The 25,740-nt window shown below is 33.3% G+C and overlaps 2 protein-coding genes and 1 long non-coding RNA gene across 3 annotated transcripts; 1 reads left to right on the plus strand and 2 right to left on the minus strand.

Annotated features, from left to right (window-relative positions):
• Positions 1-9: 9 nt before the first annotated feature.
• On the plus strand, positions 10-2,757 carry LOC107923314 (acidic leucine-rich nuclear phosphoprotein 32 family member A). Its single transcript, XM_016853520.2, has 2 exons — positions 10-331; positions 1,409-2,757. The coding sequence occupies exons 1-2, from the start codon at positions 213-215 to the stop codon at positions 2,373-2,375; spliced, it is 1,086 nt and encodes a 361-aa protein (XP_016709009.2). The 5' UTR covers positions 10-212; the 3' UTR covers positions 2,376-2,757.
• A 4,330-nt stretch (positions 2,758-7,087) lies between these two features.
• LOC107924647 (endoglucanase 17) lies at positions 7,088-10,147 on the minus strand. The gene is made up of 8 exons (XM_016855183.2): positions 9,554-10,147; positions 9,253-9,459; positions 8,928-9,128; positions 8,727-8,819; positions 8,459-8,620; positions 8,270-8,381; positions 8,008-8,171; positions 7,088-7,899 (listed from the first exon to the last, which is right to left on the minus strand). Exons 1-8 carry the CDS (start codon positions 9,812-9,814, stop codon positions 7,567-7,569), a joined length of 1,533 nt encoding a protein of 510 aa, XP_016710672.1. The 5' UTR covers positions 9,815-10,147; the 3' UTR covers positions 7,088-7,566.
• Positions 10,148-16,144: 5,997 nt separating this feature from the next.
• LOC107923751 (uncharacterized) lies at positions 16,145-17,153 on the minus strand. The gene is made up of 2 exons (XR_001691614.2): positions 16,748-17,153; positions 16,145-16,399 (listed from the first exon to the last, which is right to left on the minus strand). It is a non-coding gene; the product is annotated as an uncharacterized lncRNA (long non-coding RNA).
• Between the last annotated feature and the right edge of the window lie 8,587 nt (positions 17,154-25,740).

Below are 25,740 nucleotides of genomic sequence, written 5' to 3' on the forward strand. Positions count from 1 at the left end.
AAACAACGGAATCTGTAGAGAGGAGCGTGCGTGAAGCAAAATAAGATGCTGAATAGCCTCACCAGAGAATTAATGTATGCTTCAAGAACCCATTTTGATACTCTTCCCCTCTTTAAGAATAGAATCCCTTTGTGAGAGATTAAAGCCAAGAATCAGACACAACAAAAACCAGCAATATTAAAACAATTCGTCTTCACGAAAACAAAAACAATATGGAGGAGCATAAGAGAAGTTGTGAACAAGGGAGAAATAATGCAGGTGGCAGCAGTATTGAAGGGCTAGATTTTGTAGTGCAGGAGGTATCTTCCTCAATTCTATATCAAATTTCATGGTGAGTATTTCATATGTTAACATTCCACCATAGAATTACAATACCAAGATTTATAGAAACATATATGGTTCCGCCTCTAATTTTTGAAATTTAAAATTTAGTTTTATAGAAACATTGAATTTTTATATTTTTTTTATCTAAAAACTTTTATGCCTATGTCAATTTTGTCATTAGAATTGCTCACGTGGCTGTTACAAAATAAAATAAGATAAAATAATATTTTTAATCCTTAATATTTATATTTTTATCAATTTAATTTTTACTCTTTAAAAATATATAAACAATTACAAAATAATTTTAAAAGTTCAATTTTTTTTTATTTTGTCAAAATACGCTTGAAATTTTAGGGTATTTGAAACAAAATTACATTATATTAAAATTTAATCCAAATCGATTAAGAATTTGTATAATTATTAAAAATATTTTATATACTTTATAATTAAATTTAATTAAAAATATTTGTGACATATAAATGATTTTAATTAAATTTAAAAATACTTGTTCAAGTTTGATTTAATAAGCACTATATGAATAACTCAAACTTTGAAGCGATCATATTACAATTAGAGGTGTTCATGTGTGAGGCCAAATCGCCATCCAATTTCAAAAAAATTTCAAAATTTTAATTCGTTTTGAGCTTGTAATATTTTATATTATATTATTTTTATATATTATGTAACTTATAATAACTCATAAAATTAAATCTACAGTAATCTATAAAAATTTTAAGATAATTATATATAATTTTTTAATAAATAAAAAATATATATATATTTTTAAAATAATATAAGCAAGCCTAAAATGAGATTGGGTTAACCATTTTCAAATATGGGCGAAATTTTAAGCTCATATTTTGAGTCGGGCTTGGACAAGCATGAAATGTGTTAATATCATGCTTAGACTTGACTCGACCCATGAACACCTCTAATCTCTAGCACATTTAAATCTCACCAAGTTCAACACGCAAAACTCTTTGTTATAAGATTCTTCTATCTGTTGCATCGAATGTACAAATTTATCAAAATATCACTAGCATGTTTCTTTTATAAATGATATTGGATGATTGTTTATTTGCAGTTGCTCAAATCATGGAACATCAAACGTTGGCATCATAGAGATTCCAATCCATAATGCAGAGCAAGAAATTATTGGAATGACTGAAAGTCATGATGCTATTGGAGAGAGCTCTCGATCATTAAGTGATCATAATTCGATAAACGTGGTAAAAAGTGAGAGCAATGACTATTTGATGATGGAAGCCATTAACATAGAGATTGACATAGAGATAGAGAACGGAGAAGTCCATGATTATGCAAAACAATCAATGGTTGCAGAAAAGTTAACACCAAAACAATCATCTTTGTCATCATTCGAAGAAGAAGAAGAAGAAGAAGATGATGATGATGATGATGATGATGATGATGATGATGATGATGATGATGATGAGGAGGAGGAGGAGGAGGAGGAGGAGGAGGAAGAAGAAGAGGATGAGGAAGAAGATGAGGAGGAGGACGATGACGACGATGATGACGATGATGTCGACGACGATGACGACGGTGACGACGGTGACGATGACAATGACAATGATGACAAATATTCACCAACGGGATCATTTTTAGAAGAAGAAGAAGAAGAAGAAGAAGACTCATTGTTACAATCACCAAATTCAACAGAAGAAGATGAAGAACATTCACCAATGGGATCAACACTTGAAGAAGAAGAAGACTCACCATTGCAATCATCATTGTCAATAGGGGAAGAAGATGAAGAAGAATATTCACAAAGGCAATCATCATTTTCAATAGAAGAAGAAGAAGAAGAAGAAGAAGAAGACTCACTGTTACAATCATCAAATTCAACAGAAGAAGATGAAGAACATTCACCAGTGGGATCAATACTTGAAGAAGAAGAAGAAGACCCACCATTGCAATCATCATTGTCAACAGGGGAAGAAGATGAAGAAGAATATTCACAAATGCAATCATCATTTTCAACAGAAGAAGAAGAAGAAGAAGAAGAAGAAAGCAAAAAGATGTATAATTAGCCTTCCACTATCTGTAAACAAAGTCTAGAGGCATGACAATAAAGAAATGTTTCATCACTACTTGGCTAAAACATTTGACAAATGAGGGTGCACTGATGGCAAGAACAACAAAGAGACTTAGAAGCTTGTCCTCATGAATGGTTTAATAAAGCATTCAACAAACTGGCATATTTGGGCTTGGTTTGGTTTAGACTTGTTGTTCATCACTTCTACTTCTCAATTGCATAATCCAGCCTAAACATCGCATTTATTTATGTAACAGCCTAATTTTTAGTGGTGTCGAAAACAGTGGTTCGAGACCACCAAATTCGACGAGTAAGCTCTTAAATTTTATTATTTAGTATTTACGAGTTAAATGTGATTTTAGAAAGATTTTTAAATTAGTAATTTGTGTTTTGTAAGGATTTATTAGGTTAAGTGGTTTAGAAAATGAGGTACTAATACCTCTATTCTATAAACTGAGCCATAAATATTTTTTATAAATATTTATGGAGTGTCATTAAGGTAGTATTAAAGTTTCGTTAGAAAATTTTAACGTTATGATAGTTAATTAATTAAAAAAGACCGAATTGAAAAAGGTGCAAAACTAGCTAATTAAAGAAATAGTGATTAAATGGATTAATTTTTAAATAAGGGAGGACTTAAAGAGGAAATAAGCCTAAATGAGTTGGCTAAGCCGGCATAAGTGTAGAAGAAATAACAAATTAGTGTGAACTAAGGGCAAAATGGGAAAATTTTTAAAAAATTAAACAAACAAAATAGCAATTAAAGGATTTTCTAGACATTTCTTCATCAACCTTCAGCCAAAAATAGCCATAGGAGTGCTAATTAAGCTGGTTTTTCATATTTTAGCTTCATGTGAGTTCAATTCTTGCCTTTTTTTTGTAATTTTTGTGTTTTAAGACATTTACAATTAGGTCCAACTATCTATTTCATTAGTTTTTGATTTTATTTCTAATTTTTAAAGTTACCATTGATGAATACTGAATGTTTTTGATGATTTAACATGGATTTAGAGCTTTAATTTTGTTGTATGATGATTTTATAAAGTGATTTTAATAGATATTGATTTTGGGACCAAATTGTGGAAAGATTAAATATTAGGGCTTGGTATTGAAATTTTGAATATCAAAAGTTGTATAATAGCCTATAATATTTAAATAAATTATCAATTGAGAAAAAAATTAGCTCATTTGAAAGCCTAATTAGTAAGGGACTAAATTGCAAAAGTTACAAAAGTTGGGGTAATTGTGTAATTTTAAAAACTGAGGGGTATTAATTGTGAAGTGAATTGGAACTGAAATATATGTTAATGAATAAGTAATTTTATATTCTAGATCAAGAGCCCCTATATAATCGTGAAAAAGAAAAATTAGTAGAATAGTCCTCGAACTTCCACGAATCTTACAATTCTTCCATGAATAAGTTTGTATGGTTAAATTTAATTAATTATATTGAATTGGTGAATGATATTATGTATTTTAGTCTATTGTTGAAAAATGGAATATTGTTAAATTATAAATTTGAAGTGAATATCCAATTTAAATGGAACGCGGATTGAGTACAATCGTTGTGTGGCAAAAGACAACAAAGGAAGAATTGACGGAAAATTACCCAAGTAAACCGAGGTTCAGAATTTGTTGTAAACTTTCTTGTTTACTTTCCGTTTAGCTCTTACGAGCTTCTGTTTAACTAATATGAGTTTCCGTTCAACCCTATGGGTTTCCATTTAGCTCTTTTGAGCTTCTGTTTAACCTTTATGGGATCTCGTTCAGCTCTTACAAGCTTTCGTTCAACCTTTACGGGTTTTTGTTTAGCACTCATGAGCTTCTGTTCAGCCTTCGGACTTTTGAAAATGATGTACTCATATCCATAAGCTGTTCTTCGATTCTGTAAGACTTGGTAAGTGACATATGAAATTAATATTGGAAGTAGGAGTGAGCAAAATTTGATTCGATTCGAAAAAATTGAAATTTTTTTCAAATTTCGAGTTAATTGAATCGAATTATTCGAGTCAACTCGAATAAGAAATTTTAGATTTCGAGTTTGAGTCGAGTTGAACTTTTACAATTTGAATAACTCGAATAATTCGAATAACAGATTAGTAAAAATACCATTTTGGTCCCTGTCAATCTTGAAAATAAGCAAATTGGTCTCTTTCTTAACAAAAATAACAAAAAAAATCAAAGTAATTTTCAAAATTTGAAAATAATTTTTAAAATTCAAAATATATATAGAAATTCTAATATTTATATTTTTTAAAAAATTATAAATTTAAAAAAAACTACAATTTAAAAAAATTATAAATTCAAAATATATTTTTAAAAAAATTATAATTTTTTAAGGAGGAAAAATTTGATTTGTCATTCTCTTACTGGGAAAGGATAGAGAAGACCTGGAATCACGGTTTCATACAATCTTTTCTCTTTAAGTATGTAATTATGGTATAAATTTGTCTAATAGTGAGAAATTAGGATAAACTACAAAATAGTCATTTATGTATGGTTTAAATTACATTTTAGCCACTAAACTTTAATTTGTTATGAAATGATCACTTATTGATTTGTTAATTTTTTATCATTGGATTGTTATTGTTCATTAAAGGTGTGACGGAATTCTCATGTAGCACAAATATTATTGTTAAATGTCTACATGTAATCCACATTAATTTCACCTAAGTTAAAAGGGTCCAAGGGTTCTAGCCCCTCCCCCCCCCCCTTTATTTTTCTTCTTATTGAATTTTCCTTCCTTTCTAAACAAAGAAACAAAATCTTTCTTTCATGAACCCTATCTTGTCACCACCAACACTATCCCACCACAACTAGTTGTTACTTTGGTCATCCTTAAAGTGATGGGTGTTGAATTAAACAGAAATAAATTCTTACTAAAAAATAAACTTGTAAATAGAAGTGAACAAGATTGTATGATACAATCTATATCCACATAGACTAGTGATAGTTTTTAGTAAAAAAGTTTAAAAAAAAAGTAAAAGGGTGAATTTAAAATCAGAATTAAATTTCAAACTATGTAAAGTAAATACCATAAAAAAAAATTTAAGAAAGTTAATATATTAGCTTGCTAGTTAGTTTTACATTTCATGTTCACATTTTGCATTAATTTAATTTTTATAGTTAATTAACTTATTTTATATGTTTTTGATTAATTTTTATTTAGAATAAGTGCATACAAAGTTTTTCCGTAGGTTAAGATGATTTTGGATGAAGTGCGGCATAAACTTGCATAGCATTCCAAATTTGAACACTGGTCACTATTTTGATTATATCTCGAGTTTCAGATATCGATGGAGATGTGCCATACACAAAGCTACCTTCAAGATCTACACTTCCATCTCTGCCCCATTCCATCTGTTTTGGCCCCTCCATTCCTCCACCACTCGCATCCCTTTTCTTTTCTTTTTTTCCCTCAAATTTGACAAAATAATGTTTTGGCAGCGTTCAGGGCACCTCCTATGGCATCAGTGGTAATAGTCGTCACCCAAGACTGGTGACAGGGCCATTTTATTGGATAAATGTGTATACTATTTTATTAGCCAAAAGCAGCAGTGATCTGCCTTACAATTACAGACATTAACAAACAATTGAACCAGTGAAGTATCTACAGTTGAACTGTACCCTATTAGCTAATCCCCCATTCTATATACAATCTCATGTTTACAGAATCATCTTTCTGTATGTTGGTATTAACTAATCTCATCCTTACCTTCTCTTTAGTCCTATTAAACAAATTCACTTCAATCAATTGAACTCCTTTGAATTGTCTGAATCAAGGCTGGCTCTCTAGTCGTTGGTGACTCCTTTTGTCTTCACTTGTCATGAAGCTACATGAGTTTTGCTAGAAAGATCCCGATTATCGTTAACGGAATCGGCACACCAATTCGTGATGTTTTGATCTAGCGGCTGATGCCATAGGACGTGGCTTATTTTCAAGATGTTCGTGATCTACCTGTCATTTTTTTTCTTTGAAACAATGCTTTAAAATCAGATGTTTTTTCGATATGGTCTGTTTTTGATCAAGTGATACTATTTCTTAGATATATATATATATACTTTCAGACTCATGTTCTTTTATGTACTAGAATTATTATGGATTACTTTCCTTGACCGTAAATTTGCATATAAATTTTCAATTTTGAAATGAGAAAAAGAACTGAACTCCAAGGAAGGAAGGAGGGATCTTTGCTAAACAACACTTGTTTAAGAAGTACTTTATGGGGGACATTCACAGTGGCAGGTGGGAATGACATTTTAATTTTTTGGGTTTGGTTCCTCCAACCAGATAACTAGTTGCAACTATTTGGGAGGTTTATCCACTAGACTAAACTTAACTCAGTTCTGACACTACTGACAATCTCTGTGAAAAGAACCAGCCTTTTCCTTACCACAAACATTAACAATCGTTCTCACGTGATTTGGTCTTGGTTTGGACCAATATTTTCTTTTTATCATATCCCAATTCGCTTACTACACATTTTCAACGGTCAAAATATGGTGGGTTTCCCATTAAAGCTTCAACGGTATAATATCAAATTTCTTCATGCAACGTTATCCACACTATTTAACATTACTGGTTATTAGTTCCAATGGCAGCACATCAATGCTTTTTTTCTTTTTCTTGAATCCCACATTTATGGTCCCTACTTAAATAATAATAATAATAATAAATCCCACAAGTTGAGGAGAGAAGAAGTGCCCTTACAAGTTAAACGCTAGTAGTAGACCAGGCATATATTACAAGTTCCAAAACAACATTAAAAAAGAAAAGCAGAGCCCCAAAACAGCTTATCACTTGTTGGAACCCATAAATCTGAGCTTGAGCATGCCATTACAATTGAACGCCGTTCTTTGCACGACAACGACACAATGGCTAATAACTGTTTACACTTGGCAATGATAATAATATTGTTATAGATGAAAAAACAAACACGCCCCCACAATGGCATTCATCCTTGACAATTGTGCATTCAGTCTTCAAGGTTTGGGGCTCGAGCCTTAGGTCTGAACCCATTTGCCTCGACGCCTTGTGCACTTCCAGAGGAATATTACTATAACCTTTCAATATTTTTAAATTAACTAAAAGGGAATACATTACGAACACCTAAATATGTTAAAAAGTTACTGATAACCCTAAAAAGTAGTAGTAGTAGTAACGCCCGTAGGGCCTCTGTAGGGCCCTAGAGCTGACCAAAAGAATGAGCAAGGTAAGTTAACGCTCCGACAAGGGGTGCATTGATGTACGTCGCTGGTTCAGACTGCTCATAATCGGACCGTTGATCTGGGAACCTGTCTTTCTGGTCAGGGCCACCAATGACTGCACCCACCAGAATGTTGGGGTTGGGGGATTGAGACTTCATGAAATTGAAGCCTGCGGAGCATTGGATCTTGGCTGGGTGATTTGCAACCGACGGCAAAGATGAGCCCCTGTGGTGTATCCGTTGTGGGTACCTTGGGCCATATCCTACCATGTAGGACATCTTCAAGGGGTTGTCACCTAGCAGATAGTCCACCTGATCCATAACGCATCCATGAAAGTTGGTTGTTAGTATAAAATATAACTGAGCGAAGAAAATGAACCACCAACAAACTTAGAATTGTTGTGTTGCTTTTGCAATGACCTGTTTCTTGGCAATGGTTCGGAGCCTCTTTGGGGTGACCCTGGTGCCACCGCAGTTAACGATCTGGTGGGCTGAAGTTAAGTACTTGGCATAGGTAAGAAGCAGGAAGGAAGTGGAGGTAACATATTGCATGTTGCTGTCACTCATCTTAAACAGGAGCCCACCTGTTGTTTATACACAAACGATATTAAAAAAAAAAGCCTACCCGTTAATAAGATTACATTTTACGTTTGTTCGAGAAAGCTAGAAACGAAGTAGGAACCTGGAGTATATTGAGCTGAAGAGAATGGGGCCCCTGGTATGAGAGAGCAAATGAAATTATCTGCGTGTCCCTTGTAATCATGGAGAGATTTCAGTCTTTGAACGAGAAATGCCTGAAAATTCAATGACCTCACAATTAAATTTGGATGAAGAACAACCGAAGCAGAAAGGAGAAGGAAAGAAATGGAACCTTGGAAAGAAGAATCCTTGCTCCGACATGTTTGTTATCCCATCCAAAAGTGTTGTCAAACTCGGCAGCTCCAAGTATCTGTCCATTCACCTGAATGTAGTTTAGGTAGGTCGGGTTCCTGGTGGCTCGGTGCAGCCAAGCAGCTCCCCACAGCAGTTCATCCTAAAATTTTTTTAGAGTAGCAGAGAAACAAATTAGGCTGACATTTCAGCACATTATACCAAACAACCAACACCTACATAGCAAAATTTTAACAACACTAACGCACCTGATAACCAGAATAAGAGCAATAGAATGGGCACACAACTTTTTTCAATCCATTGCTGTAGGGTCCTCTGTACTTATCAGCAAACTGAAATACCTATTACTCAGGAGACAACAAATTTCAATTTTCTGAGGAAATTTAGAACAGAGCAGTGATGGAGCAGTGATGAATACATAGCTTTTTATTAAAGAATAAGAGTTTTACCCTGATAGCCCTCCTAGTCAAAAGCTTAGAGTAAGTGGGGTCACTTCTCTTGAAGACCAAAGAGGCAGCTGCAAGCGCAGCAGCAGTTTCTCCTGCTACATCAGAACCAGGAGAGCTTTTGTCTATTTTGAAAACACTTCTCGGAGTGTCCATGTCTTCTGGTCTTTCCCAGCAAGAATGGTCCTGGTTTGCATCACCAACCTACACACAACAACCCAGAGCCTGTATCAGATCCTCTGTTTAGGGTGAAACAAACAAGAATGCACGTTGTATGCAAAATAAAGCACAAGCTTTGAAGAGTTAAGAGAAAACAAGGTAATAAAACCTGAACATAGATGGTGTCTGGATGTGCGGTTGCTTTGAGCAAGTAATCAGTAGCCCAACGGATGGCTTGTTTGGCATTTTGTAACTCTCCTTTCATCAGCCCACCAAATTCAATCACACTCCAAGAAAGCATCGTGGTGGTGAAGGCCATAGGGAATCCGAACTTCACATTGTCTCCAGCATCATAGTATCCCCCAACCAAATCAACCTGCATCTCCATATTTCACACTCAAAATACTATACATGAAATGAAAGAAACAGAGTATTCAAAAAGAAATGGAATCATGGTTTTGCATATTTACATGCATGGCTGCACCATCCGAGAGGCCAGAGTCTCTTCTCCAAGTAATCCGCTGGTTAGAAGGAAGCCTACCTGACCTTTGGCCTTCGAAAAACATGATAGATTTGGTAAGTGCATCTCTGTAGTTGTGCTTGGCAAAGCGAGGGTGATGGTGGTGGTGAAAAGGGTTGTTTTTACGGAAGGGGTTGCCATTACACTGATGAAAAGCAGTTAAACAAGCAAGAAGGACTATCAGCGCCAAAGGAGAAAGAGAGAGACCCATTTTCAGGCTACCCCAAAGTTTTTACAACCCCAAGTCCCTAACCAACCAATCTCAGCAAGCCGCAGGGCACAACACTTGCCTTTGTTGTTTATATAGTAAAAGCTGCTGCTCTGTTACCTTCCTGCTTGGCTACAAGTTACAGCTTCTTTCATTCTTTTTCTTTCTTTTTTTAATTTTTAAGAAGTTACCTGTTAGAACAATAATTAGACCCACATTCTCTCTCAGGTGATTGGCATTGTCTCATAAATTTTACTCGTTTTTCTCCCAATGTTTTTCAACATTAATTTATTGAAATATTGATACCCTTTTGAATTCAATGTTCATTTGCCCAAAAATTCGGACATGCAATCAGGCAAGGGAGTTTAATAACAGAAATTCCTGTGGTCACATGGGTGTTTTGATTACATTAATTAATGTTCTGTTAACAAGTTCTAGGAAATTGTTTTAATTGTGTTATGACATGTAAGTACTGTCAGTCACCCTTTTTCCACACCTATAACTGCTACTCTGCATTGGATGTTCAAAAGAAGAGAAAAAAAATAAACAAAACAATAGAAATCATATTGTACCAAAGTATTCTATTCAGTGTTCACTACTGGATAATTTTTTTTTTTGGTTCAACACTACAGGGTTGATAGGAAAACGAACTTAACTAGATTTTACATTTTATAATACCTATATGTTGGAATGTGTAAATATTACTAATCATGCTATAGTAAAAGCAGTTATGCTCTACCAAGACTTATTGGATTAATGTTGATGTATGCAAGTCAAATCTTGAGATATGAAAAAAAGTTAGGTGAGCTTATCCTCTCAAATGTTCATATAAGGGTAAGATAATTTGCATTCTCAATGAAAGAATTTGAATTTAAACGTTGAAACAATACTATTAAAAAATACAATTATAAACTTTTAATTTGAATGTTAAAATGAAAATTGAAAATTGAAAATATAAAAAAAATACCATAAAAGAATAAAGCAAAAAGGGTATGCCTTTATGGATGGTAAATTCACATCAATTGCAAAATAAAGAAATCATATCACATCTGCAAAGATTGTGATCAGGGTATCCCCTAATAAGTACACTTAACGGTTAACATTGCTCCACTTAAGAAACATGCAATGATGCATATGCAGCATTCATTTCTCACTAATAATTTCACAGACAAAGCCAAATATAGTAACAGGGCTCCCATAGTTTTTGAACAAAGCATTGAGTAACTCAACCGATGTAGGAATATAGATGCAAAATCTCAGAGGTTGAAAACATTGGTGTTGACAGAGAAAGGCGTTCAAACAGTACACAGAAAAGAAAAAATTGGGGGAAGAAGATGGGTGTTGATCTCTGGGACTAAACACTTATGTCGGAGAAAGTTGGTGAATGAAAACGTGGTGGGGTTCAAAAATGCTCATGTGAATCCATGTTTGAGTTCAATGAGTTAGCCACAAAAGGATGGATAAAGGAAAGGCCCATGCATTCAGAAGAGGTATTGTTCTTTGTGATGATACCTTTGAATCTAGAGTTCAAGACAAATGTAACCAAACTTGTAATTCACATGGCATTATTTTTATTGAATCGGTCGCATCCACCCCCAAATAACTTTCACCCATCTGTAGATATCCGGTCATACAATCTTGTTTCTCCCACATTGGTTAAATTGGTCTAATTTCGTATTTCTTTGGTGCCTCCAGTGGCTAAAAAGGCTGTGGGCAGTGGATGAATGGCCTAACTTATACTACTCTCAACCTGTATCATACAATCCCAACCAAACTTTCTCCATGCGGGAGGGAAAGGTTTTTCTTTTTCTTTTTGTGATGCAAACTTTTACTTTTGATTGTGTATTCCATATGCGATACAACATTATTTAGGTGGGAATACCCTTAATTTGTTGCCAATCAGAAAAAAGGATTGAGACTAGACTCATAGGTAGACATTGTTTGTCTTAATTTTCTGAATTTATGTAAAGGTGTGGCAGAAAAGGAGGACCCATGTCTTGTTGCCAAGCAAAATGGTCAGTCAGTGGTTGATGTAATTGAAGGAAAAGAAAATAATAATTAAAAAAAGCAGCAGCCATAGTAATCTCCCTATATATTATTGAAACATGATTGAAGTATTAAATTGATCATAGTTACTATTAACCAGCAAAATAATTTCTAAAAGAAAGGGAATTCTATTTTAGATCAAAACCTACTAGTTAATTTGTATAAAAATTATTCATGTATTTTTTTTTACTAAACAATAAATATTAGGGTAAATAATTAAAATAGTCACTTTTATTTACCTTAAGTTATATTTTAGTCACCTATACTTGAAATGTTAGGTATTAGTCATTTACGTTATCACTTTGTAATACTTTAGTCACTTAACTGTTAATTTTCGTTAATGGTGTAACGATAATCTGACGTGGTACCTTAAATCATCATTTCAAATAAAAATTTTAAGTTAATTTATACAATCGGTCCTCATATTTTTTCATTTTGAGAAATTTAATTTTCTCTTTTACGTTCTTTTGACTTTCCTTTTTTTCCTTCTTTATTATTCATTCTCTTCTGCTTCTCCCTCTGTTTTCCTCCCTTTTTCATTTCTTTTAACATAGTTTTTTTATATTTTCCATTTGTTAAAACTAGTTCATAAGCTCGCCTCACTAAAAAAAATAAAAGTATAAGGACTAGTTTTAACAAATGGAAAATATGGAAAAACTACGTTAAAAGAAATGAAGAAGGAAATAAAACAGAGAGATAAGCAGAAGAGAATGAAAAATAAAAAAATAAAGTTAAAAGAATATAAAAAATTAAATTGCTCAAAATGAAAAAAATATAAGGATTAATTGTAGAATTGAACCTAAAATTTTCGTTTAAAATAATGATTTAACGTGCCATGTCAACTTACCGTTACACCGTTAACGACTCATTGACTATAATGTTAAAACACGATAATGTAAGTGATTAAAAAATAACATTTCAAACATAAATAATTAAAATGTAACATGAGTCAAACAAAAGTAAATATTTTAATAATTTACCCTTCATATTATTACTAAAATCAGTGTTGAAGTAAAAGCAAAGAGATATAAGCAAGTCGACTAAAAGGAATTATTCTCAGACATTCAACTAATTAATCAACTAAAGGTTCCATAAAATAAAATAAACAAAATGAATGTTATTAAATGGAAAAGTAAAGACTTTTTTTTTTTTGAAAAATAAAATTCGACCCAATATTTATTACTAAAAATATTGTTGGTTTCATCACATTCACATGTGGTCTTCTGAAATCCTCCCTCCCACCCACATGCAAAAGCATGCAACACACACAATGTTCCAATCTTTCTATACATGCGCCTCTCTGGAAAAGCGAAGAAGAAGCGACTAATCAGTAATCACAATCAATAGCCATCAAATGCTGATACAAAAGCTGACATCCTAACACAACAACGTTGAAATAATTAGGGCAATGGCAAATGTATTTGAGATTAGGAGATGGACCTTCAGTTTTACTTGCATATGCAATGCATTGCATGCAGGGTATAGACCTACAAATCAATTCACCATTGTTTTTAAAATTCTTTGGATGCTGAATGCTTCACTGTAGTAAGACTTCTGACTTCTGTTATTCAACTGCTACTACTTGCTAATCTGGAAAATATATATTTCTCTTCCAAAACTATTTTTTGGTACCAAACTTCCTGCTAAACTAGGTCACCTTTGCAAGATTTTACTCATGAGGCATCAGTCGGTTGTTGTTGGTGGTTTTTTTTTTTAATAGTGAGGCATTGAAGGGTAGCCTGGCCTGAAGGTCTGTCCGAAAAATTAGAGGGTTCGGGTAAAAATATAGGCCCGAAATATGGATTTGGGTAAAAAAATGAGGCCCTGTTTAGAAAATGGGTAGGGCTCGGGTAAAACTTTTTTGGTCCAAGCCTAGTCCGGCCCGACCCAAATTATATACTAAATATATATTTTTTATTTTTAATCATATTTATATTTTATTTTCAATTTTAATATAATCACTTCTTATTATATTTTTAATTTGTGTATTGTTTTAAGAATTATTTTAGTATCATTTTTTATTTGTTTCTTGTTCTAATATTTGTTTTAAATGCATTTGATTTATTATATTTTAAAATTTTTTATTTAATAAAATAAACTAAAAAAAATTAATATGGGCCGAGTCGGGCTCGGGCTTAACAATTTTATTTCGGGCCGATCTTGGACAAATTTTTAGGCCCATATTTCGGGCCGGGCAGGGCTCGGGCCTAAAAAACGAGCTTAAAATTTTATCTAAGCCCGGCTTGGTCCGGTCCGGCCCGGCCCATGCACACTTTTACATGGAAGGTTTTACTTCAAATTATCTAAATAGACTATAAGGATGTATTTAATTGGATGAAAAAGTAGAACGGAAAAGATAAAATCAAAGAGTTATAAGAAATAAATTTTAGTTTAAAATTTAGATCTAAAGGGACCCAAGTTTAATCACTTTTTGAATAAATTTTAGAGTAAATCATATTTAAGGTCAATAAATTATTAGTAAATTTATGTTTTAATCATTAAACTTTAAAAAGTTATAAAATAGTCACTGAATTATACAAAAGTTTTCATTTAAGACATTAGACTATTAAATCACTATTGTATGGCCTTCTATGTTCACAGCGCTTGCATCAATTGAAAGCTTTCATTCTCTTTTTTTTTTTTACAATTTGGTTAGCTTTGAACGTTACGAATATGTAAACCAAAATCCAAACAGTATTTTTCTCTAATCTACTAAACTAACCGTTAAATTCAATTAGATCTAAGGTATGTTCTTCTACTTGTCGATAAGTATTGATCCACTCTATCAATTATCAAATTGTCACTTGAAGCTAACTAGCTAGACTTTAAAAACAAAAACTTAACAGCTCAATGACTAAAATAATAATTTTTGAATAATTCAGTGACTTTAATGAAAACTTTTCAATGGTTAAACAGTCATTTTGTAACTTTTTAAAATTAGATGACCAAAATGTAAACTTACCAATAACTTAGTAGCAATAAGTATAGTTTGGCCAAATTTGATAAGGAGGCCAATTTTAAATAAAAATGCGTCTATTTTGTGATATTTAAGGAAATATGCCAATTTTAAATGAAAATACGTCGTATAGGCTGTACTTTTTAACTTTTTTAACATATTAGCTTTTTTAGTCAAATGGTTAAATGTTAATAGTTCTGTCTTTAAGTGTTGACTTCAATTCATCTCTTACTCATATTTGTATTTTTATTTCATGTTGTTCTAAGTTTTTTTTAATTAACAAAAATATATTTTTTTTATTTTTATTTTTAAATCTTTTTAATTAACAACTGTTTTATTTATAAAATCAAATAATTATTTCAAATCATATACTAAAATATATATATTTGATAAATTTGATATTTATCATTATGTTAAATATATTTTTGTTATAAAATAAAGTGAGAAAAGGAGAATAAATAACAAAGAAAATATGAAAGCAACAGAGAAAGTACTTTATTGATTAAGGGGATCATTACAATGCTTCATCAGAGTCTCTATTTATAAGCATAAGAAGTATAAAAGAAGTAGAGATCTAACTCTAATAACTTTTAGAATTTAAAGTACATTAAAACTTTATCTTGATCATGATGGACATCCACTTAATAAGATATTCATAACAATTTTATATTTTAAAAACATTAACTAATTTTTTATATATTTTTATTTATATATAATATTTATGTGCCAAATATTTATTTTCTCCACTTATATTGTGGGTACGATGATTTTCTAAAATTACAAAATCAAATAATTATTTCAAATATCATTATTATTTTTATATGTAAAATATTTTAAATATAAATGTTTTTTCATCTACATTGTGGCTATGCTATTTCAAATATTTTTATATGCGAAATATTTCAATTAATTATTTGAAATACACATATAAAAATATATAATACTAAAATTTACTACACTCATTATATGGATTGAAATATAAACATTACACATATAAAAATTATAATTACTAAAAAGAATGATATTTGACAATAATTATTTGATTTTATAAATAAAAGAATTATTAATTAAAAATAAAAAATTTAAAAACAGTATAGTTATTAATTAAAAATAAGAAAACTTGAAACAACCTAAAAGAAAAAATACTATCTGGTTAGAAAAGTAAATGAATTTGGGACTTAAAGATTCACTATTATTTAACAATCTAAAAAAAAAACTAATGTGTTAAAAATAATAATTAAAAATAAAAGCAAAGCTTGAAACAAAAATAAAAATATGCGTTATAAAGGAATCAAACTCGAAATAGAATGACAAAACCACTAACATTTAACTATCTTATAAAAAAACTGATTTATTAAAAGAGTCAGAAAGCGCGTCCTGCAAGACATATTTTCAATAGAAAATGCTTTGCTCCATACATATTGTAAGGCCCAAATTTTGCCCGGGGCCCAATAAAACCAAACCCAACTTAAACCAACCTTAGCCCAACCCAAACCAAAAAAAAAAATCCTAGGTGTGCCGCCCTACTGTCTGCCACCATAACCTACTCCATAGTTGGCCACCCACCCTCATTTTGCTCCACTTGCCTGCAATGGAAAAGGAAAATAAATTAAAAAAAGAAAAAGTTGTAAAAGGTTAGAAAAACCTACAATCTCAATGTAATGGAGGGGATTTTGGATTCTATCTCATTTTCAGCTAAAAATAGAAGCCGAAAGCAATCGTAAAAGGGGGATCCCCATTCTTGTACGCAAGGATTTTTCAGAAATAAAAAGGAGAAAAAAAAATAAAAAAAGGGTTGATTTCCGATCGTATTCTCTTGGTTTTCATTTTGTTCTTTAGTTTCTTTTTTATTTCTTTTTTATTTTTGTTTACAAATCTATTAAACGAAGTGGACATAAGAAATAAAAAATAAAAAGAGGAGAAGCGAGTCTTACCGGATCCACCCCGTGGCTGCGTCGTCGGAGTCCTCCTCTCCATTCGGCACGGTGAACGACGACGATGATGGGTTTCCGAAATCCTAGCTAAAAAGGGGGAGAGGGAGAGAACAGAGAAGTCCTGTATTCTTTTTGTTTAAAATTGGGACTGGTAATGAAATAAAAAAAAGGGGATTTTTTAGTTTAAATGATGATGATGAAACTGTGTTTGGTGAAGTAGGGATGTGCATTATCCCTAAATGGGAGATTTTCTAGATTAGTCCTTCTCATTTGCAACTCTATTCTACCAGGCCCCATTTTATGTTTTCTTTTGTTTTTTTAATTTAGCTCTTAGATTTCGTTTGGGTTACATCTGGGTCCTTTAAAACACTGCGCATAAAAGGCTGGGAATATTTCCCAGCTAGTCCCTCGTTGTTTCAGCGTGATTCATTTCGATCCTTGATGGCCTTCTTTTCATTATTTACAATATGAGTCCCTCTTCCCTTACATGTATCTCATTTTCGCTCAAATTCTAACTTTTTAATTTATCCTTAAAGTTCATTTCTTTTTTATTTTCGGTTCCTTGACCATTTAATCTTGTTTATTTTTCATTTTTTTATTATTTTCAATATTCTGCTTTTATTTTTTTCCTTAGTATTTTATTTACTTGCTCTTTTTAAATTCAACCCCTTATATTTTATTTTATTTTCATATTTATTGATTTACCTATATTTTACGCCTTAGACTTCATTTTTTTATGTTAAATCAAATCCTTTTAGTTTCCATTTTTGTTTTTTTCTTTATTTTTATTTCACCATCGTTTTGTATTATTCTTTTGCCTTTATTTTTACATTCATGGACAACTGCTTATTGTATTATTACTATTAATATCATTATCACGTTGTCATTTTTGCTCCATCAATATTATTTGCTATTTTTGTCTTATTTGTTCTATTTATTTTATTTTCTGTTTATAATTTCAAACTAAATTGTTTTGTTTATTATCTTGTTCATCTACTTATTTCTTTATTCCTTTAACTTTTTATACTAAAAAGTTCATTTATTTATGTTTTTTTAGATGCTCTTTGATTTTACTATTATTATTATTATTATTATTATTATTATTATTATTTAGTCCCATGCTAATTTCTTTTATGAATTCTTTTAAATTTATCTTAATATATTTTTATGTACATAAGTCATTTTTCTAGAACATATTTTACTACATATTGTTTTGATTTTAAATCTCACATTTAAATACTATTTTTATATATATTCATTTGTTAACTTTAAACGGATACATCATCTCTAAAATATTTATGCACATTATTTGACTCAAATTTCCTCCTTCGTAATCTTTATTTTAATAATTATTTATATGTTTGTAGTTTGCCCATGTTGTTTTGTATATCATGAGTGTTTTGTTGTTTTTATCGTTTTATAAGTTATTACATTACATTTGCGATTGGTACTTGGTGTTGCTATCTTAATTTTATTTATCTAGGTTTAAAAACTTGTTGGAGCTCGTACTTTGATTTGTTTCTTTGGTTATATTTTTAGCTTTCGTGATTTTGATTGTTAATGTTTGGATGTGAGCTTACTGCTATTTTATGCACGTTAAGTTTTTTATTATTATTATTTGTTTACTCATCTTTACACTATTTTTATTCATTAATAGAGTTCGCTATCCATGCATATCGTCTCATGTTTATAACTTCGCCTTTTACTTGCAATTGACTCGTTGGGATTTTAAACTTGTTAATCTAAAATAATTATTCCATTTTATTTCAAGTCAAATTAATACGTTTTGATCTAGTTTTACAATTATTTAAAACGAAGGCGATATTCGATATTTGACAATTCGTGGAATCATGCCCTAACGTGTTGGGTTACAATTTCTCATTCGCTTAAAGTAATCGAATGTCTCTTCGGAATTTCACTCGTATCTTCCAAGGTGAGGCAATGGTCAATGTTTGGAAATTCGAGAAATCGTGCCCTACTGTGCTGGGTATCGATTTTTCGTTGAACCAAATAGTTGGGCATCCTTTTGTTATTTTCGAATTACAAATTTTCAAACATCGAAACAAGAAGATTTTTGGAAATGGACTCGGGTTATTCAAATGTTATTAACAAGAACCACATTTCAAAAACATTTTTAATTTTAGACAAAAGGACAGTATTTAATCGATTTGGTACCAATTTTGGGCGTAATGAGGGTGCTAATCCTTCCTCATACGTAACCGACTCTCGAGCCTATTTTCTCATGTTTTCGTAGACCAAAATCATTATTTTAGTAAACAAAAATGTTTTATTAAAACAACCCAAATTTCTAGGTGATCCGATCACACCTAAACAAGAAAAGATTGGTGGCGACTCCATTTTCGCTCTCCAAAAAGTCGATCCATCATTTTTAAATCGAAATAAAAAAATGGTTTCGACAGCTTGGCGACTCCATTGGGGACGTAAATAAGAGAGTCAAGCCACAAGTTGATTAACTTTTGTCTTTTCATCGAAAATTGAAAATTTGGTTTTGAAATACGATCCTTTCATTGGATTTCATCAGCTTTTTTTGTGGTTTATGATATAATACCTGGTGCATTAGTTTGAGTCTTTAAATAGCTTTGCATATTGCATTGCATGACCGTTGTGGTCACACCTTTTAAGTGGGAGTAAGAAACTATGCTTTCGTGAGGTTTTCACCTCCGCATGGGCTAGGGGATCGCTTCCGGAATACATCCGTACTTATGTTTTCGTAAGGTTTTCACCTCCGCATGGGCATAAGGAAATGTATTCCCCTGAACTGAACTTGGTCCATATGAGCCTATAATGGGTGAAGATCGAGGAATCTGCTGGTTCGGGTACCCTTACTCTAGAATCGAGCCACATATAGAGACATCTAGGAGCTTACCCTAGGCAGAGCCACTCCGACCCCTAGTGATCACCCGATTAGGTAATTTGTTGGTTGTTTATTTTGATACTAACGTGTTTTGTTTTTGTTTGTTCATAACTACGTTGCATTACATCATCATAGAAAGGAGGTGTTGATATTCAATTGCTAAATAGAACAATTTTTCATAAGAAAACGAATTTCTTAATAACGCGGATTACAATACGGTTGTCCGAATTCGGCCCAAGTAAACACAACAGAAGAAGGCTAACAGTTCGTGGAAGAAAACAAAACTTTACCTAAGGATTCAAGCTAATAAAGATTATCCAAAAACTGTGGCGTCCCGACTTTCTTAAAGGAGCTAATCAACATTGCGAGGATAGTAATTCGTGGCCTGGATCAAGCAAAAAGCAGCTAGTAGAGGCATACATTGGAAGCTTGCAAGATTTGACTTTCACGAAGAAAGGGGATCAGTGCCTTCGCCTCGAATACGAAAGTAAGGCCGTATACGTAATCCGTTTTATGAAAAAGAATTTGTTTTATAGAAAAGTTGTTCTAGGGGAATTAAATTCAAAATCAAAATCTTTCTTTCCTTTACATTCATCCCATACATTTGCACTGCGTCGCATCATGTGCATTGCATTGCATCATTTGCATTAGATTTTCCCAAAACGACCCTAATTAGGTAAAATTATTTCAGAACCAACAAAGGATATGGACCAAAGGTTGGAAAGAATAGAGCAAAGGCAAATACAGATGCAAGAGCAATTGATTCAAATTCAGCAAGATATGTGAGAACAAATGCTAGAACTCTAAAAAAATATGATGGGCCAATTAACCTAATTACTGGCCAAAGAATTTGAAAAAATGAATAGCCCAGTGGTCAATAGTGAGGATAATGAAGACATCGCCTATTCCTCAGGTTTTGCCCCAATAAGCGACTTGACCTAACCAAACATGCAAGGGGCACCCGTCATTATCAGACCCTATTATCAAACTGATGCCTCGATATTGTCAAACTTCCCGATGGGTTCAGGTTTTAACCTAAAAAATGATCGAGCCAAACCAGTTGTTCTGGCAGACATGAAGGAAAAGGGAGAGCGGACTTTAAAAGCCCCGAAGAAGAAGGAAAATGAATCGAATGATGCAAGTAGGTATAACAAGGGCTGTTCGAAGGCAACTACTAGCTATCAAGTCTCCCAAAGGCAAGGACCCAATCGGAGACTGAACTCGAGAAAACCCCAGTTCGCCCCCATCCTAATCACGTACAGGGAGTTGTACCACATTCTGTTCGACGCACCTGTCGTATCCCTTTTTACATAGAACCAATACAGTCTCCATACCCTAAATGGTACGATGCAAGCGACCAATGTGAATACTATGCGAAAATCTCTATCGAGAACTGTACCGCTTTTAGAAAGCTAATCAAAAGATTTGTCAAATCAGGTATCGTGAAATTCGATGATCATTCTGGAGTAGAAAGTCTGTTATCCAACCTTTTTGTTAAAGGGGTGGGCGTTACGAGTTCTATAGGGGTATGAGATCCAATGGCACATCGAGCTCAGGACTCTAGTGTAAGACCTGGTATTGGGAAATTCGAACGTTAACAACGTATCAGAAGAGGGAACCCGGGAATAAAATTTTGTGAACATTTGCCCTTACCTACTTGGGAGTGTTTTGAGCAATGGGACTGTAGAAGAGATCCTTTTATTTTTAGAGCTAATCTAGAGTAATATTCAAAACACGCTTATTGCTTTAAGCCTAGAAGTAATAAGAATCCTTTTGTGAAAAAAGGCTTGTGTCCTAAATCTTTGTTTCAATAAAATGGATTTCATACTATATGAATAATCGTTCTTAGATTCATTTGTTCTTTAAACTTTCTTTTAAATATTCATTTATTCATAATCATACCATACAAATAATCATCCTTGGAATTATTTATTCTTTAGAATCTGCCTTCGTACCTACAACAGGTCCCCAGATATCAATGATGTGAGCGACGCTGTCACCGACTCCGAGTCTCCTTCTGAGTGAAATATGAGCCTAAAGGAATCTCAGCACTTTGAAGATGATATAGATGTAGCATATCTCTTGATTTGTTAAGGACGGTAGAATAAGATTAAAAAGGGGACCTTACCCTACAAAGAGTCAGTGGTCAGCAAGCCTAGGACAAGAGAAAGAGGCAAACATTGGAGTCTGCATCGCTACAAAGACAAAGAGAGACGTTATTGATTCATTTCCAAGAATTTAAAGATTTTTGCACGATCGTATCAAGATATGCCTGGCCACTAAGACGTGAGAATGTTGCATGGTTTTTGAACGACGTATACTAATGACATATGCGATGGCCAAGCTAATCATGAGATTTGGTTTCTCTTGGTCCACCGTAAAAATGGATTGCATCAGTATGACGTAAATGCCAAATTTATGGAGATAAGATTCACGTGCCCCTTCATTTCTCCGTAGACTTTCTCTATGTGGGGGCATGGAGGTTATGGGTCGATCTCTTTGAAAGCTTTTAACCAATACTGATTCGCCTTTGGGGTCGTCGATTACTCCGCAGAAAGGGTAAAAATTGTTTCATATGCCAATGTCACTCGGTCGATAGTCATCAAATTCTAAAAAAAAAAAGAAAAAAAAGGGTGCCAACAAAGAGTGCTAGAAAATCATGTCTAACACAGCTGTACAATGTCAAAAGGTTGTAGTCTGTTCAAAGATTAGGCACTATATGGCAAAAGGCAAAGGCAAAAAAAAAAAGGCCCAACAACAAATTAAAGATTATGGGGAAGATGTCCGAGACTTGTAAAGATTGGCATAAGAAGTTACCATTTACCCTCTATGCTCATCGAATGTTGGCCAAGACCTTTACTGGGGCAGCGTATTTCATCAGTCTATGGGATAAAAAAGATTTTAAAGAAAAGATTTCTTGTCTCTGAGTCTTGTCAGACCTGAAGGTGGATAAGGCAATTCCGATATGATCAGTTGAATTTGAAGAAAGGAGGTTGAAAACCATCCATCATGGTCCAATAAACGATGCGAGCTTACAATGAAGAGGTTCATCCTAGAGAATTTCACTAGGGGTACTTAATATTAAAGAAGACCCTTCATATACAAAAGGACTTAGAGAAAAGTGGATGCCAAACTGGGAAGGACTTTATGTAGTAAAAAAAGCCCATTTTAGAGGGGCGTTGATGACAAAGGTTTGCCCAACCCAGTAAATTCAAATCCAGTCAAGGAATATTCTACCTAAAATGAAATAGGCCAAGGTGAAAACCCACAAATGGTGCCTCGAAAAAAAAAAGAATGAGAGGCATTGGCGAAAACCCGCAAAAGGCACCTTGAGACCAAAGGAGATTTGAGTTGAAAACCCAAAAGGGGCAACTCAAATTTGGATCAAAATGGGGCATACATTAGTCTTGCTATGCCTGAATTAACAATGAAGAAGTATGCTACATCTTGGGGCATCGACAAAGTACTCCGGATCCCCTAAACACATATTGAGCTCAGAAAGATCTTCAAGAAGTTGGTACAGAGAAGCTCAGGCTGCGATATCTGGGGCATCTAGCTTCCATTTTGCCCATTTTGAATTTGTTACCTTTGATTCTTTTCAAGATATGTCCAAATAAATTTTCTTCTTATTGCATTGCTATATTTGATTAACTCATTCGTTTTGAGTTAATTTCATTCTTATTGCATTTGCAATCTTTGATTAATTCATTTCGAGCTATGCTCACAATCAATTTCCTTTTTGTCCATTGTTTTGATATTTTTCAAGCATTTTGTATTGAAATAACGATTAATGGACAAATAATACTTCCACAAAAGAAGTTCTGCATATTACTTTGAGAACTTCTAAATAGTATGGGAACTTGAAACAAGACCATTATTTAGAACTCACCAGGCCCAAGGGTTGGAAATATTTAAGCCCAAATTGAAATTATCTCAGTGAGTTTTCTGTCAAAGATATTGGCTGAGCAAAAAGAAACTACATTGGTGTTATAATCTCGGTAAAGAACAAGCAATAGGATTATTCTCAGGAAAAAAAATTGATATTCTGCATTTATACAAATATCAAACATATACATCTGGTCATTACACCTAGGGAATGGTGTAACAGATCAAATTGATTGAAGATGATACAAATCCTGTACCTTTGAGTTGCAGCAGGATGGATTGAAGAAACCGAATATTGTTCCTCTGAAATTACAGTGGGAGGCACAAACTTTATGTCCCAAAATGTACAGTGGAAGGAACTCTGAAATTACAGCAGGGCAAGCTTGTTGAGCACAATGTGATTGTTTCTTTGACTTTTCTGTCAAGAATACCAGCCGAACAAGATGGCAGCGTAATACGTCGACGATAATGTCCTGATGAACAACGAGCAATGATACATTAGGCCTTTCTAAAGGGATCATTTTCATTCATATATCATTTATAACACATCTAATTAGGAGCATTTGATTCATTTCGATCATAGCATTCTAATTATTTGACACATTCACATCACATTTAGTTAGGAGCATTTGATTCATTTCAATCATAGCATCCTAATTATTTGGCATAAGCACAGATACATGAAACTGATTTTACAGATCATGTTCCTCAGAGGACAGTGCAGTAGAATCAGTGAATTCACAAGCCTTAAACCTCTAAGCAGTAGGGTAACAGGCTGAATTTGTAGATTTTAACCCCCTAAGCAGTAGGGAAACAGATTGAAGACGGTGAACCCTAACCCCCTAAGCAGTAGGGTAACAGGCTGAATTACAAATCACTTCTTCCTGAAATGGCGTTGGAGCGGCTAGAAGCCATAGCAGATATCCTTGAAGTTTCAGCAGAGTAGATCAACACAAGTCTTATCTCCCTGAAGTTGCAGTGGAGCAGACTGAAGATAGTAAATCTTATTTTCCTGAAGTTGCAGTGGAACAGATTGAAGCTAAATTACAAATCTTATCTCTCTGAAGTTGCAGTAGAGCAGGTCGAAGTTACAAGTCTTATCTCCTTGAATTGTAGTGGAGCAGACTGAAGATAGTAAATCTTATTTTCCTGAAGTTGCAGTGGAACAGATTGAAGCTAAATTATAGATCTTATCTCTCTGAAGTTGCAATAGAGTAGGTCGAAGTTACAAGTCTTATCTCCCTGAAGTTGCAGTGGAGCAAACTGAAGATAGCAAATCATATTTTCCTGAAGTTGTAGTGGAACAGATTGAAGCTAAATTATAGATCTTATCTCTCTGAAGTTGCAGTAGAGCAGGTCGAAGTTACAAGTCTTATCTCCCTGAAGTTGCATTGGAACAGACTGAAGATAGCAAATCTTATTTCCCTGAAGTTGCAGTGGAACAGATTGAAGCTAAATTACAGATCTTATCTCTCTGAAGTTACAGTAGAGCAGGTCAAAGTTACAAGTCTTATCTCCTTGAAGTTGCAGAGGAGCAGATTGAAGATAGCAAATCTTATTTCCCTGAAGTTCAGGGAACAGATTGAAGCTAAATTACAGATCTTATCTCTCTGAAGTTGCAGTGGAGCAGGTCGAAGTTACAAGTCTTATCTCCCTGAAGTTGCAGTGGAGCAGACTGAAGATAGCAAATCATATTTCCCTGAAGTTGCAGTGGAACAGATTGAAGCTAAATTACAGATCTTATCTCTCCAAAGTTGCAATAGAGTAGGTCGAAGTTACAAGTCTTATCTCCCTGAAGTTGCAGTGGAGCAAACTGAAGATAGCAAATCATATTTCCCTGAAGTTGCAGTGGAACAGATTGAAGCTAAATTACAGATCTTATCTCTTTGAAGTTGCAGTAGAGCAGGTCGAAGTTACAAGTCTTATCTCTCTAAAGTTGTAGTAGAGCAGATCGAAGTTACAAGTCTTATCTCCCTGAAGTTGCAGTGGAGCAGACTGAAGATAGTAAATCTTATTTTCCTGAAGTTGCATTGGAACAGATTGAAGCTAAATTACAGATCTTATCTCTCTGAAGTTGCAGTAGAGCAGGTCGAAGTTACAAGTCTTATCTCCTTGAAGTTGCAGTGAAGCAGACTGAAGATAGTAAATCTTATTTTCCTAAAGTTGCAGTGGAACAGATTGAAGCTAAATTACAGATCTTATCTCTTTGAAGTTGCAGTAGAGCAAGTCGAAG

The sequence above is a fragment of the Gossypium hirsutum genome, chromosome A11 (genome assembly GCF_007990345.1).
Source record: "Gossypium hirsutum isolate 1008001.06 chromosome A11, Gossypium_hirsutum_v2.1, whole genome shotgun sequence".
NCBI classification, from domain to species: domain Eukaryota; kingdom Viridiplantae; phylum Streptophyta; class Magnoliopsida; order Malvales; family Malvaceae; genus Gossypium; species Gossypium hirsutum.

What these genes read in the sequence shown, in the direction of transcription:
- LOC107924647 (XM_016855183.2), bottom strand. Translation starts at nt 9,814, where the DNA reads ATGGGTCTCTCTCTTTCTCCTTTGGCGCTGATAGTCCTTCTTGCTTGT. An exon ending in CGGATGGTGCAGCCATGCAT is followed by an intron (nt 9,460 to 9,553) that starts GTAAATATGCAA and finishes ATGGAGATGCAG; the next exon opens with GTTGATTTGGTTGGGGGATA. An exon ending in CAAGGATTCTTCTTTCCAAG is followed by an intron (nt 8,382 to 8,458) that starts GTTCCATTTCTT and finishes TTGAATTTTCAG; the next exon opens with GCATTTCTCGTTCAAAGACT.
- LOC107923314 (XM_016853520.2), top strand. Translation starts at nt 213, where the DNA reads ATGGAGGAGCATAAGAGAAGTTGTGAACAAGGGAGAAATAATGCAGGT. An exon ending in ATTCTATATCAAATTTCATG is followed by an intron (nt 332 to 1,408) that starts GTGAGTATTTCA and finishes GTTTATTTGCAG; the next exon opens with TTGCTCAAATCATGGAACAT.